This window comes from Drosophila sulfurigaster, chromosome 3 (assembly GCF_023558435.1).
Source record: "Drosophila sulfurigaster albostrigata strain 15112-1811.04 chromosome 3, ASM2355843v2, whole genome shotgun sequence".
Taxonomy (NCBI): domain Eukaryota; kingdom Metazoa; phylum Arthropoda; class Insecta; order Diptera; family Drosophilidae; genus Drosophila; species Drosophila sulfurigaster.
The window spans coordinates 53,830,683-53,850,873 of NC_084883.1; the positions used below are offsets into that span (position 1 = coordinate 53,830,683).

Genomic DNA, 20,191 nt, shown 5'->3' on the forward strand with positions numbered 1-20,191 from the left:
TCACAACAACAACAACAACTCTGACAAACCGTTTCTCATGATAGTTTTTTATTCAATAAACGAACAAATTTGAAATTATATAAATGAATCAAATGGCACTGCAATTTTTATACAAAAATCGTTTCGGTTTGCAAATTGTTACTATTTTTCTAAATTATTTTTAAACAGCTGCAGCTGTAAATGCATTAACATTAATATTAAAACAGCAAAACAGCAACCAAGCAACAAGAATAAAAGAAAAAACGCAAAATGTTTTTATGTAATATTAATTATGATATTAAAAATTATTTAATAAACGATATGTACATTTTAAGATCGTCAGTCAGCGACGACAACTGTAAATCAGCAAACGTGAATACCATTAACAAAGAAAACCACACACATAAAACAAAAACTAAAACACAAACCATAAGCAAATTAAAATCGTTGAAAAGAAACAAAAATAAAATTTATTAAAACATATTAAAAACTATATTGAGCGAAATATCATGGAAATATATAAATCATTGAGCAAAATTTAAACAAACGTTTTCTTTTTATAAAAGTAAAGACTTTTGAAATAAGCATGTAATAAAGGTTGAATAAGCTTTCATACATGCTTCGATGGCTTCTCTTTATTCTTTTCCTCGTGAAAGCTTTGTAAAAGCTTCAGCTTGGTTGCGGCACTTGCTTGTCAGTAAGCTTTGCCAGAGTTGTCGCTCGTCAGCAGTTCATCTCTTAGCCAATATTCAAACCAAATCTTGCTATATTTATAGTTAGTCCAAGTGGGAGAAATTACCTCCCCAATGCCTTGAGAATCCTTTCAATAATTAAGTACAGCTTCACACGTAATGGGGCGTAACACAACCCCTAGAACAGTTATTAAAATGTCGTGTAATAATTAATTGCATTAACCAACCACGCCCCCGTAATGACTATATATAAATGCCTGATTTCGAGGCAATTAGCAGTCAATTAGTTAAAATGTACACACCGAGTGAGGCGGCAGCTTTGGAGAAGCTTAACTACTATAAGATCAGGGAGATGATTCGAGCCACTTGGACTGTGGGATATAACATGAAGAAGCCCACGCGATGGGATATTCTATTGCAATTGTAGGGACTGAGGGTTTAGTATTATTTAGTACTATTATAATTATTTGTATTCCATCAATCTGTTTAGCTGGAGCGTTCTGCTTATTGCCGCGAGTCTGGCGTCATTCTATGGACATTACCAACTCTTTATACGCTTCATACACGACATTCCACGCATTAGTGAGGTTTGTTTCCCCAATGAAAATGCATGAGCATCCAAATGGTTTAATTTTATTTGCATTTGCAGACAATCAGCACTGTGTTCCAGTGTACGATGGCCATTATGAAAATGGTATATTTTCTTCTGGCGCCGCGAAAATTCTACGTGCTTTTGCGTCGCGCCTGCAGCCACGAGATGCTGCTGAACTGTGAGCTCTTTCGCCTTGTGGCAGGTTCGTGGCAAGTGGCAAGTGGCAGTCAAGAAGCTGAATCTAACTACTCCTCTAATCCTTGCAGATTTGCCAATTGCTCGGCCGCTGCGTCAGCATATTGAGAGTATCATGAATCGCTGTTGGATCAGCAAACGTCGACAATTGTTGTACTATCTCTTCGCCTGCAGTTGCATACTGATCAACTACTTTGTCACTTCGTTGGTCATCAACCTCTATCGCTCCTCAATCCACGAACAAAACAACTTTGAGGTTGTACTACGTAAGTCTAACCAAAAAAGTGTATTTGACACATTGCATTAACATTTTGCTGGCAGCAATTCCATCATTGTATCCCGGCTGGATGGACAAGGGCATAACCTTTCCCTACTTTCACATACCATTGATCTTTGAGACCGCCAATCTATATCTCTGTGGCATGGGTAAAATAGAATACTTAGCCAATTGATTGTGTTCGCAACATTAACATCGACATCACCATCATCAACAGGTACTCTGGGCTTTGATGTGCTCTTCATTGTGCTATGTCAGCATGGCGTTGGCCTAATGCAGTCGCTGAGCCACATGATTGAGTGCTCCACATCGTCGTTGGTGCCACAAGAGCTGCGCGTTGAATACATGCGCTGCTGCATCTATCAATATCAACGTGTGGCCGCGTAAGTTTGTCCTTGTTGCTGCTGCTGCTGCTGCTATTTTAACGCATTAACTTTGCTTGTCACTTAGCTACGCTTTGGAGTTGAACAATACCTTTAGGCACATCATCATCATACAGTTTCTGCTCAGTCTTTTTTGCTGGGGTCTCATTCTCTTTCAAATGAGCGTTGGCATTGTATGAATCAACTGAGTCACCTGAATCCCTATCACCTACCAATCACTATGCTAACTCATTCTCTCCCCCTAAATACAGGCCACAAGCATGACGACAACATTAAGGATGTTCATGTATCTCGCGGCCGGTGGCTATCAGATTGTCATCTACTGCTATAATGGACAACTCTTTGCCACAGCTGTAGGTTTCAAATTTCATCCCGAGTCCTTTTCCCTTCCCCTTCCCTTTGTTGTTTTTCTGTTGTTTGTTTATGTTTTCATATCTATCTCAATTTGTGTTTTTTATTACAGAGCGAGCGCATTCCAAAGGCATTCTATGATTGTTTGTGGTATGCGGAATCCCGAGAATTTCGCCAGCTCATCCGCATGATGATAATGCGCTCAAATCAGACCTTTAGTCTGGACGTATCGTGGTTTACAAAAATGTCACTGCCAACCCTGCTGTCGGTAAGTGTCATTTCCAGTTTGATCTGCCATTGCTTGCCGTTTCACCTTTTTACACTCGCTATCCATAGAGTAGAAGGGTATTATAAAATTTCAAATTTATTCAAAACATAATTGCATATGCTTTCCTGACAATTTAGTATGTTTTTGGTCTCACTTGTATATTTGGAATGTATAGTAAATCAATATACCAAATATACCTTACAGTATAAATTTGAATTTTTACCGTTATATTAATTTGGTATTTTTTATATATTTTTAATATTCAGTTTTTTAAATCGGAATGATATATCAATATATCAAACATGTCGTTCAGTATATTTCAATATGGCAAGAATAGCGTATAAAATATAATTCAGTATTTTTGTTGGTATATTAATTCAGTATTTTCATATATTATAGTATATATCTTTATATTCAGTAATTTAATATGGTTTAGTATATCAATATTCCAATTATGTATTTCAGTATATTTCGATAACCAAATATAACTTAAAATTTAATGCACAATTTTGTCGGTATGTTATTTTGTCATTTTTATATATTATTTATAGTATTTTAACTCGTTATAGTATATGTTTGGTATAATTTGGTATTGGTTATATTCACTTAAAATGTAAGTATTGATATATTTCAGTATTTTTATTCGGTTAATTTTACTTTATAGAATACATTTTAAATTTAAACCTATTTAAATACACCAAGTGTAGCATTCAGTATATTCTGCATATACCGAAAGGTATATTAATGTGATATATTTCAAGCACAATTCCGAAAGTGGGTAGCGGGTATCTCATAGTCGAGCACACTTAACTGTAACTTTCTCACTTTTCTATTATTTACTTTCTGTTTTCGTTTCTTGCAGATGGTGCGCACAAGTGGACAATATTTTTTGTTGCTGCAGAACATAACACAGAAATAAAGTGAAAGCAATGCTTCAAGAAACTGTCACTTGACCACACTCTACTTTGTGTTGTATCCATCAGGCGCAGTCGCTGCGGACAGTCAATCAATACTGGCTGCTGTCAGTCGGAGCGTTCATCAGTCAGTCAGTCAGTCAGACAGTCACTTATTCAGGGTCAAAGCGTGGCACGCCCATTTATTTTGATGGGCGGCCGACTGATAATTCATTTAGCGCATTAAAATAATGAAATTGCCAGCTGATAACGAGTCAGTCTCTAGCTAGCTAGCTAGCTAGTTCCATTGATTACACTCCTGCCCTGCCACAGTCCGATACTTTTCTAATCAATTTTATTTATATATCCTAGACAAGTCATCCCATCGCCAACCGGCAAACTTCCCATCGACCATTTCCACCCTGCCAACTTTCTTCGATACTAAAGGCACTTTGGGCCACTTGTATACGCTCTATACAGTCTGGTCATAATGCTTTAAATGGGTTTTTGCGTTGCGTCCATAATTGCTATGCGAGTATAGTTTCATTCCCAGCGAGGGTGGCGCAACATTGTGCTAGATTCTGCAATATTTGTAATGCATATTCGCTGTTAGTTGGCGCAGTTTTTCCACATTTTTTTCTGTTGCTTTTGTTCTGCTATTTTTCTTGGCTCACAAGCTTTATCTATCCCGTTTCACTTTAATGCCTTTTCTTTGGCTCGACTGCAAAGGACATCTTTTCTTTTGCTTGTCAGTTTATTGAGGCGCATGAATATTTTACAGCCCTCTATTTGTGTATGCTATCTGTGTGTGTGTTGGTGTGTGTGTGTATTCATATTACTTACACTTTGGCGGCATGAATTGAGAATTTATTATTATTATTATTTTTTGCTTTCTTTTTACGTTTTTCTTTCTTTTCTTGCATTGTGATTTTTATTGTAAAGGACACACAATACTCGTGCCTTATTCATTCCACATTTTATCCATTTCGTCGCTTTTGTTGCCACTGAAAGAGTACAAAAATTAGCATATTTAACTGAAGGATTATTTTACAATACGCATTTATGCATTTTGGGAATTAAAAATTCAATGAGCAACGCTGTAAAATGCGTCACAATCACAGGAAATGTAAAGTTGTGTATGACAAGCATTGAATGATGATGAGTAATGAAGAAGAGAGGTTGAAAATCTGAGACTTCTGCTTGCAGAATAATTTTCAAGGTAAAGAATATTTACATTACTTTATTTTACTTTTCATGCCTAGCACTTACAATCAATGTATTTATATTTCATACATTTTGCGTTTAAATTCGATGAAGATACTTATATTGCCAATCAATTTACATAGAATGTATTTGCCTCAACAAATAAACTGATAATAAATATATAATTAGGTATTCAACTAGGCAATTGACATGATTAATATTTAATTCAATTTAAATCTCTACATTTAATCATTTAAATCTCTGCTTAACATATTTCACGATTTAATTAACTTTTAAATTTAATGGAACAATTACTATTACAATATCAATTTAATTATCAACAAACACAAGAGCTTCACTTGTATTAAGAAATATTTTCAATCAATTAAAATTAAGTGCCCTTGACTATATTTATTTCACATTTAAATGATTAATATTTAATTCCAGTTTAATTTATATACTCAACCATTTCAGACTTAACATTCTCTATTTAAATTGAAAGAAATATTTCGATTGAATTTACTCTTAAATTTAAAGTGCAAATTACTATGAAATTTCATTTAACGAAAAACACAAGAGCTTAGCATGATAAATTACTAGCACACGAGCGCACACATGATACAACACACGCACACACAGAGGCCACGGCCATGAGCACGAGGCACGCCCACTTTTTTTTATTGTGTACGCCCATTATCTCACCTTTGATGTCTGCTTAATCATTTGGCTGACTGTGCACAGCACAAATGTGTGTGCAAACCAACACAGAGACAGACAGCATTGATGCTTTTATTGTATCACGTGGCGTATGCGTAACTTAATGACCTGAAAATGGCTCGTAAAATATAATCAGACAATTGAAAGCAAATATAAATATATTTTCAATTATGCGATTTGCTAATAAAATTTCCCTTCAAAGTGAATGCTTCCGATAACAACATTATTTCGCGCATAAAGAGGCATAAATTTATAAATTATCCAACAAAAATAGATCATCAATGCTGTTGTTTATATTGGCTTTAACGCTTTGTTTGCTGCCATGAATTAGAAGCCAACTCAATATTGCACTCCCCAAATAGACTGTGTTTGTGTTGCTATTATGTCTCTTCAGTGCACAAATAAAACTTATAAGCGAGCTTATTCTTTGTAGTATGTTTGCGCACGTAGCCGGAAACTATCTACATACTCTTGGATTGGCATACAAATGGCACAAACATATTGTTTGTGTACTCGTCTGTGTTTACCCTCTCTCTTCAGGCAATGTCCCACCGGAATTGCAAGTAGCCCAAAGTCAAAGCACAAATTTCTGCTTGTTATACCCGAAACCCAAAAGGTAGACGGGTATTATAACTTTGTGAATCTACGAAGTTTATGTAACACGCAGAAGGACGCATCTCCGACCCTACAAATTATGTATATGCGATATCCGAGGCGATAAAGCAATGTGTGTCTGTCCAACTGTCTGTCTGTACGGGTCTTAGTTACTTTGTCTGACAATCTGGTATATTTTTCACCCTATGTGATAATTTGAATGAATGGAATAATACTATTGGCATATTTTTAGTATTTTTGTGCTATAGTAATTTTGCATAAGATATTATTTTCGTATTCTAAGGTATATTTTGAATATGGCACAATATCAATATACCTTTGGTATATTTTTCAGTATTTTTGCGGTATGTTAATTTGGTATATGTTACATTTTACACTCTATAGTATATTTTGAAAGTAATACTATTCAATATACCAAATATTATCTTTGGTATATTTTTAGTATTGTTGAGGTATATTAATTTGGTAAATTTTAAAATTAATACAGCACTGTTCTTCTATATTTTAGGTAACGCGTATCTCACAGTCGAGCACACTCGACTGTATCTTTCTTATTTGTTTTTCTTTTCTTTTTACCATTCAACTACAATTTGCTTAGGTTTTCTATCTTGTTGTTGTCGCTTTCATTTCTTGTGTTGAGAGTGCGTTCCCATGGCATTTGAGGCGTAATCAGTAGCAAATTTGTTCATCTTGTCCATCAGCACAACTCGGACGCACACAATGCGAATCAAGCGAAAGCGAAAAGCGAATAAAGCAACTAGAAGAGACGCATACATATTGCGTATACGCAATGTTGACAAATCCGACATCGTGTCGCATTAGAGCATAGCATCGCCGCAGACCCTTTGCACACGCAACAACAAAACAATCTGCTGCTCATTTTTTTGTGCGAGATTGTCTTGGCCCCATAATGGAATTAATATGTTTTTTCCTGCCTTTGATCAAACCCAAACGGGCGAAACGTGAAGGTCCATCACGCTGTGGGAGCCAACGAAAAAAAAGCCTTTTGACTTTATATGGAGTGACCAACGTCCCACAGGACTTTTGATATTTCATTTGTAAATTTAAGTGCCCCATCAGCCTCAGCTAATGAAGCGTGATTTACACAATATATCAGCTCAGCCAAAAAGCCATTTTTTGAATCGAGTTTAACAAATATTCTAGTCTGCTCTTAAAAATTAAAGCCCCTTTTGCGATGGATTCTGTGTATCAAAGGCAAATTGCAAATGCAATTTAAAGCTGTTTACACGCTGTGGCTGTCTGCCAAAAATATTGCCAACTAGAACCGAAAGCGAGCTGCGTCACTCTCCAAAGCGGATGTGCCATTGAAAAAAGGATATGGCAAAAAGGACAAAACTTTGCACTGTGCCGAGCACGAGCACGAGTTAAGCGTAATTGCTTAAAATATGCATTCCAAGGGATGCTCCACTCGAGAGTGACCAAACTGCCTATGAAACGTGCACAACGGAACTGCAACTGTAGGCTGAAAGGCAGCAGCCATTGTTAACTGCGTCCATACTCTCCACAATATCAGCTTATTTTCAGTGTTTATGTGCATGTGAATGCAAGTGTGTGTGTATGTGAGGGTTTATGGAAGTGTTTGAAGCTATGTACATAGATACACTTGCAAATTCCAAACGAATTGTGCGAAGGCAATAAGCACGCTAGGCAGTAAAATATTTTGCAATAAAATAAGCAGGGTTACTCTGTAAAATTACTTGGAATTCTACCAGAATATGGAACTTGCTTAGTACTTATTGTAGTTTTTAAGCAATACTTATATATACTAAATAAATAAAACTTAAGTTTATTTTATTGTAATATGAATGCGTAAACTCTTTTATGCAATGAGTTAAATATAAGGCACCAATTACTTGCAGGCAGTTCAATATAAAAATACTGATAATTTTTTGTTAATTTTAGAAGTGAACAATATTGCCGCAAATATTAAATATATATAGGTAATTAGAGAGTAAGAAATTATATTTATTTATTTAAAAGATTAGTTATAATTAAAATTAATACTAACACTATTTGTAAAGCAATGCCAGCGAAGGCAAGAAATTATATATTTCAGCTAAATAAATTGACAAGTATGTATTTTGCTGAAATATATAATTTCCATTCATTAAAATATTCTATTCTATTCTATTCTATTTATTGCTACTTAACAAAGGTATATAATTTGAATTTATTAATATATCGTTATCGTTTCTCTGAAAATTGCATTCAGTAGAGTTAATTCAATTTGCATTTTAAAATATATAAAATATATTGGATGCCACATTAAAAGCGATGCACGCAACAATAACTCAATACAGCGAAATAAATTCGATTTGATATTTAATAAATATTATTACCAAATGTTCACACTCTCTTTATCACTTTTCCCCAAATGCCATTTGATGCCAAAAAGCGCCTTGGTTATGCGCTGTTAGCGAACAATGCTTTCTCATGGTTTTGGCTTGAAATAAGCCAAAAATTTAATTTGCTGCACTTTAATCTGCTGGCGCCGCAATGGCGCAGTCGACGTCTGCCATCGAGGTCCTTGTTGCCAGCAGCAGCAGAAGCAGAAGCAGCAGCAGCTCGTTGGCAGCAAGTTTTCATGCAATTCCTTCTCTCGCACTTCTTTCTTTTTAATTTCGCTCAACTTACTCAAGCGAAATGGCACTTGATGCCCTCAATGTATGCGTGAGTAAACGTATGTGTGTGTGTGTGTGTGTGTGTCTGAATGTGTAATGTAACTATAGCTGAGCTGCGCTCCTTTTGAGTTTCTTGGGAATTAACACTAAGCTGCTGCTGGAACCGCGTACTTGCCTTCTGCTGCTGCTGCTGCTGCTTCACAATTCAGTGGAAATGAGCAGCCAAGACATAATACAACTACAACTACAACGAGCAGCAGCCACAAGGCCAACAAACACAAGTAAGGAAACTACGGTCGACTGTGTGTGCTCGACTGTGAGATGCCTGCTATTAATTTTACAAAAAAATATACTAAATGAATACCTAAAAATTGCTATAAATAAACTAAATGTTGTATTTGGCATATTGATGTAGTATTAGTATTTCAAATATGCCATATAGTGCAAAATATACCAGATTGTCAGCAAAAGCATTTCAAGATATACCAAATTAATATTCCGAAAATAGAAAAAAATATACCAAAAGCAACATTTGCTATATTGATGTAGAATAACATTAAAAACATACCATAGAGTGCACCATATACCATATACCGAATTAATACACTGCAAAAATACTAAAAATATACCACCGACTATTTGTAGTATATTGATTTAGTACTAAGTTGAAAGTGCAAAATGTATCAGATTGTCAGCCAAAGCAACTGATTCCAATTTTTATTTGATCGCAAACATATTTTCAGGAATCATAAAGACGATAGTTACAATTATATGTATCAAAAAGTCTCAAATCTCAATCTTCTTATTCGATTTTTATCGAATGGTGTTAAACATAACAAAGACTGCTGAAAATTATATATCTATCTCTTATAGTCTCTGAGATCTAGATGTTGTTACATACGAACATGGCTAAATCGTCGTATACTTAATAAGGCCTCATTCTGCCTGTTACATACATTTCCTGGAGCCACAAACTTATAATACCCTTATACACTATTAGTAGCAGGTATAAAAATGAATGTAGCAAACAACTGTGGCAACATCACATACATCTCAATTGTTATTTTAAGCTGGCTGTAACAAGAAGGTAATGCAAATACGCTACATATTCCGCTGCAGGCAGAACTTTATGCAGATGCCGCCACACAACGCCCACTCAACGGGAACTCTTCCCACTCTTCGCTGTCTACTCCACTCGCTGGCCGAATGTACAAGTAAAGAGCTTCAATTATTCAGGCGAAATTTTACAAACGAAGCTCTGAGTTGTCTGTGTGGGATCTCGATTCAGTTGATTGCCCCACGGCAATCACTCGAACCCAACTTTGGCCTTTTAGACAGCTATAGGTTACAGCCACAAAACATGACATTAACGCATAATCGAACCGTTTATGTGCTTTGATAACTCGGTCACCTTTGGAGCATAGAGCGAGAGAGAGCAGTCAAACTGGAACTGACAACCGTCAGGAGATGCAATATGCATACCAATCAAGTACAGCAATGCTTCAATCGAATTCCAAACTGCCGCCGAGATAAATACCTCTGTGTAGATATCGTACTCAACTGCAGCCAGGTAAATATGCAAATAAATGCAGGACCAAGGCAATCACGTCACAACACACAACACAGCACAGAATGTGCTCGACAAATGTTGCCTTGCTCCCTTTTGGACTTTTGCAGTAGCATACGTAATTTACACTCGGAACACAAAGAGCAGCTCGAATTGTGTCCAGCTCTTCCTTATTTCGCAATTTTCAATCCACTTTTTTCTGCATTGTCCATCTTTTATTATATTGCATTTCAATTCGTTGTTGTTGTTGTCCAGGCATCGTTCTTTGTCGATTCGACAGCATTTTTGGTCTGCACTTGCGGAAATTAAGTTCTCTTCAGCAATTTTATCGGAAACTATTTGATTTTCGATTCGATTCGTACACAAATAATCAACAGGAACAGCTGGAACAGGTGTAGCAAACGCCTTTGCTAAAAATAAATTGTGGTAAATAACTGTTGAATTGCAACAAGCATTTGCATTGCAAAATATTGCAATTACGTAATTGTGAACAAATTCGAAAGCTTACTTCAATGTATAGCAAACAAATCACAGAAAATGCTTGGCAAATAAAAAATAAATTTCAGAAAATATTTCAAGCATAAACTGCATGCGAAATTGGCTTACAATTTGTTAGTATCTTTAAATGTACATCTTAATAAATGCAAAATAAAAATATTTACAAATAATTTACTAGTTCTGCACTACATTCAATTTACAGAATTCTACGAGTATGAAACTTTAGAAAAAGACAACACTATAAGCAATACATTTTTTAAAATTAAATTTTAATTAAATTCAATAAATGCAAAATAAAAATATTTACTAATTTGGTGCTAGGTTTTCAATAGCAAATACTTGAGAACAAAATAAAACTCACATTAAATTCTTTTAAAAATTATAGGATACGAATACAGGTATTCAATTTTCAATAAATACTCTTAAAAATAGTAAACAGTTCAACTCAGCTTGTCTCTCAATGAACAGCAAAAAAATTACACAAACTATGTACAACACGTGTCTAAAAAATATTTATTCTTTGCTATTGAAAATCTATAAATACTAAAGAAAATCGTTGTCAAATTTTTTAATAGCTATTTGAATGTCAAATACACTTTGAAAACAAAAATGAAACAAATAGAATTCCATTGGAATAAATAACACTCTTTGTGTGTGTCAAACAACTGTCAAGCATTCGATACAAAAGAAAAAGTCATTTAATTCGATTTCTCTTTTAAACAAATGAATAAAATAGTAGGCTGCGTAGGCGTATTGATTTAGAGCCGCAGCAAAAGCAGTTTAGTAAAAGCTTTTGGCAACGAAATTCAAAATGGTTTTAATTTTATCAATCACTTTGCGTAGCCAGTGAAAATCCAAAGCTGACTCATTGTTACTTGTGTCACGCTGACAGAGTATTGTGCATGAATCTCTGTAGTTATATTTTTGGGGGGAAAATCCGGAATGAAGTAAGGTTTTCTGGCCAGCGTTCAGCTTTGACGTCAATCACATACTTTTTGGTACTGGCATTTTGCAATTTGTCTGGCGACAGAGCGAAAAATGCGCAATAATAATTCAATAAACCGCATTTTTGTATTTTTGGATTTTTGCATGCACATTAATAATCATTTTTAATGAAAAACCAACAGAAAAGTGGGCGTGCCTAGCGAACGCCTTGACGCGTGTTTCTGGCTTTACAATGGCCAAACATGGTAATGGCGAAGGCTGATGCTGACGCACAATTGTTGCCCCGTTTTGTATACATATTTTTAGTTGGCGGTAAATTCATTTTTATTCGTGAGAAGAGGAAGGCAACGTGATTTATTTGTACGCATTTCCCCCTTCATTTCGATTTCATTACGATTGCCGTGTAACGGGCAATTTAAGGGCCATTACAGTTGTTAGGCTAACAAGAGGGGGTGAGGAAGGAAGAGTGTAAATGTGTGGGAGTGTGTGATTCACCACACAGCAGCCGACGCCATCTTGATTAATGGCGGCCAGCACGACAGCGGCAACAACACATGTGAAAAAGTGTTGCCTACTTTTTGGCGGCACTCCACTTTTGTTAATTGCTGACCATAAAAATTGCCAAAGCGCTTGCTAACACGCAACAGAACAAAGCAACAAAATAAACAGTGAAATGGCAAAGAAAGCATAAAACAAGTTGTAGGCGGCCAAAGCAAACAATTCAATCGTCTGCTGTCTGAAATTTCAAGTAATTACGGCCATGTGCCAAGCGAAGACAGAACAAGGCAAGCCAAGCCAAGACAGTCCCCAAGTTCCCAGAGTGGTGAAAAATTGAATTTATAACAAGCAAAAGTTAAATGTGCCGCCATCTTAGCCGCTCTCACCACTCATATGTTTGTTTCCTGCGCGATGACTTTATAGCAATTTAATGTGCCCCGCGTTCTGCGAGTTTTGTGCGCTGTTGTGAAAAATGATATTGCGACTACCATTTCTCATCCTCTGGGTAAATCCTCCCCTATCATCATTCCCATTCTCAAGGCAATTCTCAAGCCATGTACAAAACACCGTCATTTGTCTGCCCCTCATCAAATTCGGCGGCGGCAGCGTTGATGATTGCGACCCACACAACACAACACAACACAAAAAGTTGCACACGCATTTGTAAGCAATTTGTTAAAACATTAAGTAATGCCAAAAATCATTTTAACAAATTGCTGTAATTACATTAATAATTAAAATTAATAGCAGTTGAAATTGCCAACTATAAAGTTGGATAAGCAAAGCAATAATTTCCGATTTAAATCTAACAGTTTATCTAATATATTTCACGCTGACATTTATTGTGATTGGCAGCAGACTTAAGAAGAGTTCTTTCACCTTGCACAGAAATTTCGTTAGCATTTACAAAGATGGACAGCTGTAAGACGATTCACGTCCATAGACGAATTCCACAGAAATGTTAAGGAACTCACTTGATTTGTAATAGGATCTGTGTGATGTCCTTTAAACTCTGTGCCTGCTGGCTGAACTTCCAAAGGGAATCTCCACTTCACATATCGATTGTTTGCATGACATTGAACCTTGACATTGTCATTGTGCATGACGCTTCAATGCTCCGATGTTCTCTGATGCTCTGATGTCCTGATGTCCTGATGTTTCCTCGCTCTCAGTCTGCCTTGCTGTCCTGACGTATATTAATTATGCTGTTGGCCAGCTTTTGTCTGCTGCCCATAAATTAATAATAAGCTGTAAGTGAGTGCGGCTTTTCTCTCTACAAGTAGTCGTGTATGTGTGTGTAAGTTCAGTGTACAGTAAATTAACTAATTATCTGCATTATTCATTTGACTGGCGACAATAAAATGAAGGCCCATATTATCAAAATAAACCGAGCACTGAGATTCAGTCATAAGCGGAACTGATTTACATATTCATTATCTGAGAATCTGGCTGCCGATGTCGTCAGACATAGACTGGCAGCAGGCACTGTATCTGTGTTGCCTTAATCTTTGCTGGCTTTGCGTATTTGTCATGCACGCCTCGAACGAGGAATTAAATTTAAATTGAGTTCGAATGCCTGGAGCGCAAATTTGTAGCAGCAACAAAGGAAAGTCAAGTCTTGGTGGCATTTTTCTTCTTTTCTTTTCGTTGCTTTGTATACTTAATTTTTCTTTCTTTTTCTTGCGTGAATCTTGCTTACATTTGATTTAGCTTTTTTAATCTCATTGCGGACGCACTGAAGCATTCACCATATACCTACACTTCCCTTTGTAAGTAAGCTTACGATGACGTTGCGCCATCTTCGTCTCCATCTCCATCTCCATATGCAAATTGTTGCTCCTTGGGGGCTGCGTGATTTTTGGCATTTCGTAGGCAGTTCAAGGATAGGCCAATGATATGCTCGAATGGACCAAAATTATGCTGACGCATTCAGCTTAATCTCAGTCAATGGATGGAATGAGGAGAATGAAAACGATGCGACATTCGCCGAATGTACAACTTAAATCCTTTCAGAGGCAAAACAACACGCATTAGTAGAAATGGAAAAGTCGTGTTTCTGCTGATTCACCTGATAATTTTCAGGGCCTTCTGCCACATTGTTGTTGTATTGTTCAACCTGCAAACAAAACTCTCTTTCTCAATTCCTCTGGCCTGTTCAATAACCCGTCAAAGACAACGAGTATTTTTCACACCATTCAAGCGACGCTTTTTCGGCTCAACGCAAACTAACAATCGTCTGACAGTTGTTATTCAGCCGGCAATCCCTTGACAATTTGACCTTTTGCCATGCACGCCTCGGAATTTCCTCTTTCCTCTTTGGGGTAGACAAATGAATGTCCATTCCACGTCCCAGTTCAACCGAACGAATGAACCAACAAACGAACGAATGAACAAAAGTTTTATTGTGCTGCGTGAACTGTTAAAAGAAACGTTGATTTCCCATTCACAAATATTTTTTGGCGACATTTTGCTCAAGTTATTTTTCTCGCTTCTCGCTCTGTCAACGACACTTTTCACTAACACCATTTGTTTTCCCTCCTCGTCTCTCTCTCTCTACCACTTTTCTTTCTCCTCTCTTGGGGGTCGAGAGAACTCTGCGTTAATGCGATTTCTGGTCGTTTGCTTAATCACAAGCCGCCGCAGCTGTCATGAATGCGAGTGCTATTAATTAATAATTATAAACGCAAAAAAAAAATATAATTGCTTCTCTGAAATGGCTTTTCATCTGCTCTTCAGTACTTTATTAAAATATTTAAATTAAATACAATGAAATAAAATTGAACGTCTAATATTTAAACATTCAGAACTTTAATATATATATTTTACATGTTTATTGAATATTAAAAAAATAACCATGCAAATATTATAAAAGAATCACACAATTATATGTGTAAAATCTTATTTTCACATCTTGAACATTTTGAGATTTAAATTGAAAACTTTTGCATTAAAGTTAAATTCATTTTACATGATTTTATTAAAAGAACTCTTTTAAATCATATACGACTTTTTATTTTTTGTTTATTGCTATTAAATCTAACTTTTTATTTAAGTAAAACATTTTTAATTATCGCTATAGTAACTCAAGAATTTATTTTTAAATCACATTCTTTAATTAAATGTTTCGCACGAACGTCATAATGAATTAATTAACGACATGTCAAATTGGCGTTAAATGCAAATTAAATATTTATTTAGCAGGCGTTAATACGGCTTATTCATTTATTCATTTCATGCTCATTTGCCCCTTGCGGTGCTCAAATATTGAATTACATTATTAACAGACAGAGATGTAATTATTTAAATGAAACACGAATTTAACCCACATGTCAGACGCAGTATAAAACAAACACTTTTATTTACATAACATAAATACAATTTGCGATGATGTTTGAATTGAATTTACAGACCGATTACTTCTCCGTTGACCCCATCACGAGCAGTTAACATTTAAAGTCCCTGGGCTGACATACAACGGCAAATCCTTCGCCCCTTTTTATCGTTTATGGCATAATTTCGCGCTTAAAAGCCAAGGCTGGATTCTCTCTTCTGCATCCGGATCCGCTTTGGCCATGGGAGTCTGCATTATACACTTCACTTTTGCACTTTTGTTGGCTTGTTAAATATTAACGCAATTTCACTTTGGCCAATTACACTGCAACCCATCCGCATCTACATCCAGAACAGAACAGAGCAGAACCTTGGCCACTTCAGCATCCGGCGCGTCGATGACTTGGTTTTATGCAAATGTGCCACTCGACCAGCCAAGTACACTTTTCTTAATTTAAAGAGGATCGAGGGGGCGCCAAGTTTTATAGCTGACTCTCCAGTTCCTGGCAAATTGTAATCGAAATCGATAAGCCAAAAAGAAAGGTCGCTCGTTAAGTTCGACAAAGCATAAAATTTTTATGCGAATTTGCATTTTGCTTCTTCTAATTTGTATATGCCACACCGTTTATTTATTTGCCACACCTGGGCAACGGCCGCCAACGGAATACACACACACAACAAACAGACAGACACTAAGCTCTAAACCCCACCACACACTTGACCGGCGAAGAAGTAAAAGTCAAAGCAAAGCCGAATCGCCCACAGCAGCAGCAGTCTATGCAAATGCAAACAAAACGTCGCTGTTTATTCTACGCGCGTCGTGTGAAAGGTGAAGGTACGATTAAGTTCCGCAAAAACAGAATATACAAATGCCAAATCGATGCAAAACGTATCTCTGCTTTAAAATTTAATTTCAAATATTGTGCGCACATGATATTGGTTTGATATATCGATAAGAACACACACAGCGATCAGCTGTAATCGAGATGAAGTGCTAAAAAATACCAAACAGAGACATAGTTGCTTTTTGTGTTGTTCATTTATTATTAAAGCTGTTTATGATGTTAAATTTATGACCTTTAGTTGCACTACCTTTTACTTTAAAAATATTTCATTTTAAAAGTCGAATTTCAAATTTGGCGCGCCACGATACCACTGCGTGTCACTTATCGATAGCAACTCACGCAGCGATCAGCTGTGATCTGAGCGAAATACTAAATAAAATACCAAACAGCTGTGCGACGCAGTTTCACAGTTATTTGCTGTTTGTGTTGCTCGCTTGTTGTTGTTGCTGCTTGTTTACGTAGACTAGTGGACTTTGATTACCGCTGTTGCGCTGTGCTTTATATTAAATTACCGGCACCGTTAATTGTGAATAATGTTTAGATTGAGAGTGAATAAGAGTCGCTTTGCCGTCGCGGCGTCTGCCACACGCAATGCAACGACAACAACAACCCACGGCAATCATTACCAATACCTGCAAACATCCAAGCTGCCAACGCTCTACTTTCAACGGTCTTTGCCCCGGCTGCCAATTCCACTGCTGGAAAAGACCTGCGAACGATTCCTTGCTGCGGTGCAACCCATCCTCAGTGCCGAGGAGTATGGACACACGCAACAGGTGGTCGAACAATTTCGCCAGGGCATTGGCATGGAATTGCATGCGAAGCTGAAGCAACGCGATGAGGCCAACAAACACACCAGCTACATATCGCAGCCCTGGTTCGACATGTATCTGGCAGACCGCGTTCCTCTGCCGCTCAACTACAATCCACTGGTAACTCTCAAAAACGAAACGCGTCCCGAGTATCAGCAACAAGTGGTGAGAGCCACAAATATGATCATCAGCTCGTTGCGCTTCTGGCGTTCGTTGCAAGCCAACAAACTGGAGCCGGAGGTCTATCACATGAATCCCAAGAAGTCGGATACGGACAACTATCGTCGCTGGATGAGTGTAGCACCCAAAGCCTTCGCCACCTACGCTTCGTATGCATTTAAAGCATTTCCACTGGACATGAGTCAATACAGTCGCCTCTTTGGCACATCGCGCATTCCGCGCATAGGCAAGGATGAGCTGGTCTTGTCACCGGACTCCAAGCACATTCTGGTCATGCGACGCGGCAACATGTACACGATGAATGTGCTCGACAGCAGCGGCTACATTGAGAGTCCCAGTGTCATTCTGGGTCGCCTGAAGAGTCTCATTTCCTTGGATGACCAAAAGGCGCCAGCCAGCGTGCCATTGGGTGTCCTCACATCCGAGCAGCGTGATGAATGGGCCAATTCGCGGGCGCATTTCGTTAGCAGCTCCAAGAATGCGGAGCTGCTGCAGCGCCAAGTGGATAGCGCATTGTTCTGTCTGTGCTTGGACGGGGAGGAGGATGGCGTCTACAACGAGGAGAATCCTCCGCCACTGCTCAAGGAGCTGCTGGCAGGCAAGGCCACAAATCGGTGAGTGGAATTTAATTATAAGTTATATAAACAAGAGCATTTAATTGCACATTCAAGATAATTGCATAAATCTTGGAACTTATATGCATTGCATCAAATTGCACACTAAGCATTATTGCAAAACTTTTGAGGTATCTAATTGTTCATTTTATATGAAAAATTGTACAGATATGCATTAGAGCATTCATTTGCTCATGGAAGATAATTGAAAAAATCTTGGATCTTAAATGCACCCATTAATATGAACAATTGTTCAGATAATCTCACAACATTTAAATGTAGCAATTTATTGACTTCACGAAAATATTGAGCAACACAGTATTTTATCGATACTGGCATCTACTGTTTATTGCACATTCAAGATAATGGAATGTAATTGTATTGCTTATTTGCTCCATATTTTTAATCTTAAATGCACTGCATGACTCTGCACAGTTGCAATTATTGTTGCTTATTTTTGAGGCACCAGATTTTATATACTTTAAATATCTGCAATTAAAGGCTATCAATTTTGATTGTTAAAGAAAACTTTCATTACAATTTTTAAAGGAATATTTGCAGTTAAATGCGAAAAAAGCCTACACTACATTTTGATTCTTCAAATCAAGCTTCATTATGCTGTTGAATTGCATCATTTATTAGCTCAGCGAAAATATTTTACTTTCATTATTACTTTCGAAACTTTAAAGCGAATACGTTTACTCCAATAATAGTTTTGTTTTTATTGCACATTACAGATAAGCGCACCATTTCTTGTTTATGCAATTATCGACATTACACTGCACATATTTTAACTAAAGTTCACTCTCTTCTTACGCAGTTGGTTCGACAAGGCAATCTCTCTGATAGTCAGCGCCGATGGCACAACTTCCATCAACTTTGAGCACTCATGGGGCGATGGAGTTGCTGTGCTACGATACCTCAACGAGATCTACAGAGACACCACCAAGCAGCCCTACGTGTCCACCTCAACGCCACACACGCCTGCCGATGGGGATACGAACAATGTGCGCTTCCTCGACTTTGAGTTCGACGACAAGACACGTGCGGCTGTGGACACAGCTTATGCGAAGAATGCCAGCATTATGGCTAATCTGGATATGAACGTGTTGCGTTATCCCAAACTGAACAAGGGCACTTGCAAGCGACATGGCCTAAGTCCCGATTCGATTATGCAGCTCTCCTTTCAGCTGGCCTATCGTCAGGCATTCCAACGCTATGTGGGCACCTACGAGTCCTGCAGCACATCGGCCTTTAAGCATGGCCGCACCGAAACGATGCGACCCTGCACCATGGCCACTAAAGCCTTCTGTGAGGCCGTGTTGCAGCCCAGCCAGAAACAACCAAGTGCCGGAGAGCTGCGTGCAATGATTGACAAGTGCAGCAGCGTGCATGGACAGCTGACAAAGGATGCGGCTATGGGACAGGGATTTGATCGGCATTTGTTTGCGTTGAAGCACACGGCACAGCTGGAGGGATTGCCGTTACCATCGCTCTATGAGACTGAAGCCTACAAGCGCATCAATTACAATATTATAAGCACTTCAACGCTGGGCGCTGACACCGTGATAGCTGGCTCCTTTGGGCCTGTGGTCAAAGATGGATTGGGACTTGGGTGAGTTAAGCTATAAATGAAACTAGAATTTAAATGGTATCGAATTTTTAACTATTTCAGCTACTCCATCATGAACGACATGGCGGGCGCCATTGTGACCACCTACAAGGATCAGGCACGAGGCAAAGAGTTTATCGACAGCCTGGAATCCGCTTTCGATACCATTTGTGCGGTCATCGAGCGCAGCAGCAGCGCCAAAGCAGCGAGCGCAGTGCGAAACTAAAATACGAAACAAATTGAGATTGAGACATCGAGTTAAATTTAGCAACGATTGTAAAGTGTGATGATATTTTAGCATTGTTGTAACTCGAACCCGAAGCCGAACCCATATTCCAAGTTGAAGATTAGATTGCCGTTTCAAAATGATTATTAGCATATAAAGTACTCTATCATCATCGTTGTTAAAATGGATTTGCTATAAATAAACTGGTGACTGATGCCCGGGTCTGTGGGTCAGATGGCTCAGCCGCTTTAATTAGA

At 37.7% G+C, this 20,191-nt stretch overlaps 2 protein-coding genes across 2 annotated transcripts; both read left to right on the forward strand.

The window, feature by feature from the left end:
* Positions 1-625: 625 nt before the first annotated feature.
* LOC133840138 (odorant receptor 63a) lies at positions 626-3,081 on the forward strand. Its single transcript, XM_062271800.1, has 10 exons — positions 626-1,094; positions 1,162-1,258; positions 1,321-1,465; positions 1,530-1,724; positions 1,780-1,884; positions 1,953-2,118; positions 2,186-2,291; positions 2,370-2,471; positions 2,582-2,814; positions 3,051-3,081. The coding sequence occupies exons 1-10, from the start codon at positions 925-927 to the stop codon at positions 3,079-3,081; spliced, it is 1,350 nt and encodes a 449-aa protein (XP_062127784.1). The 5' UTR covers positions 626-924.
* A 13,830-nt stretch (positions 3,082-16,911) lies between these two features.
* LOC133842348 (carnitine O-palmitoyltransferase 2, mitochondrial) lies at positions 16,912-20,191 on the forward strand. The gene is made up of 3 exons (XM_062275401.1): positions 16,912-18,096; positions 18,917-19,711; positions 19,772-20,191. The coding sequence occupies exons 1-3, from the start codon at positions 17,024-17,026 to the stop codon at positions 19,932-19,934; spliced, it is 2,031 nt and encodes a 676-aa protein (XP_062131385.1). The 5' UTR covers positions 16,912-17,023; the 3' UTR covers positions 19,935-20,191.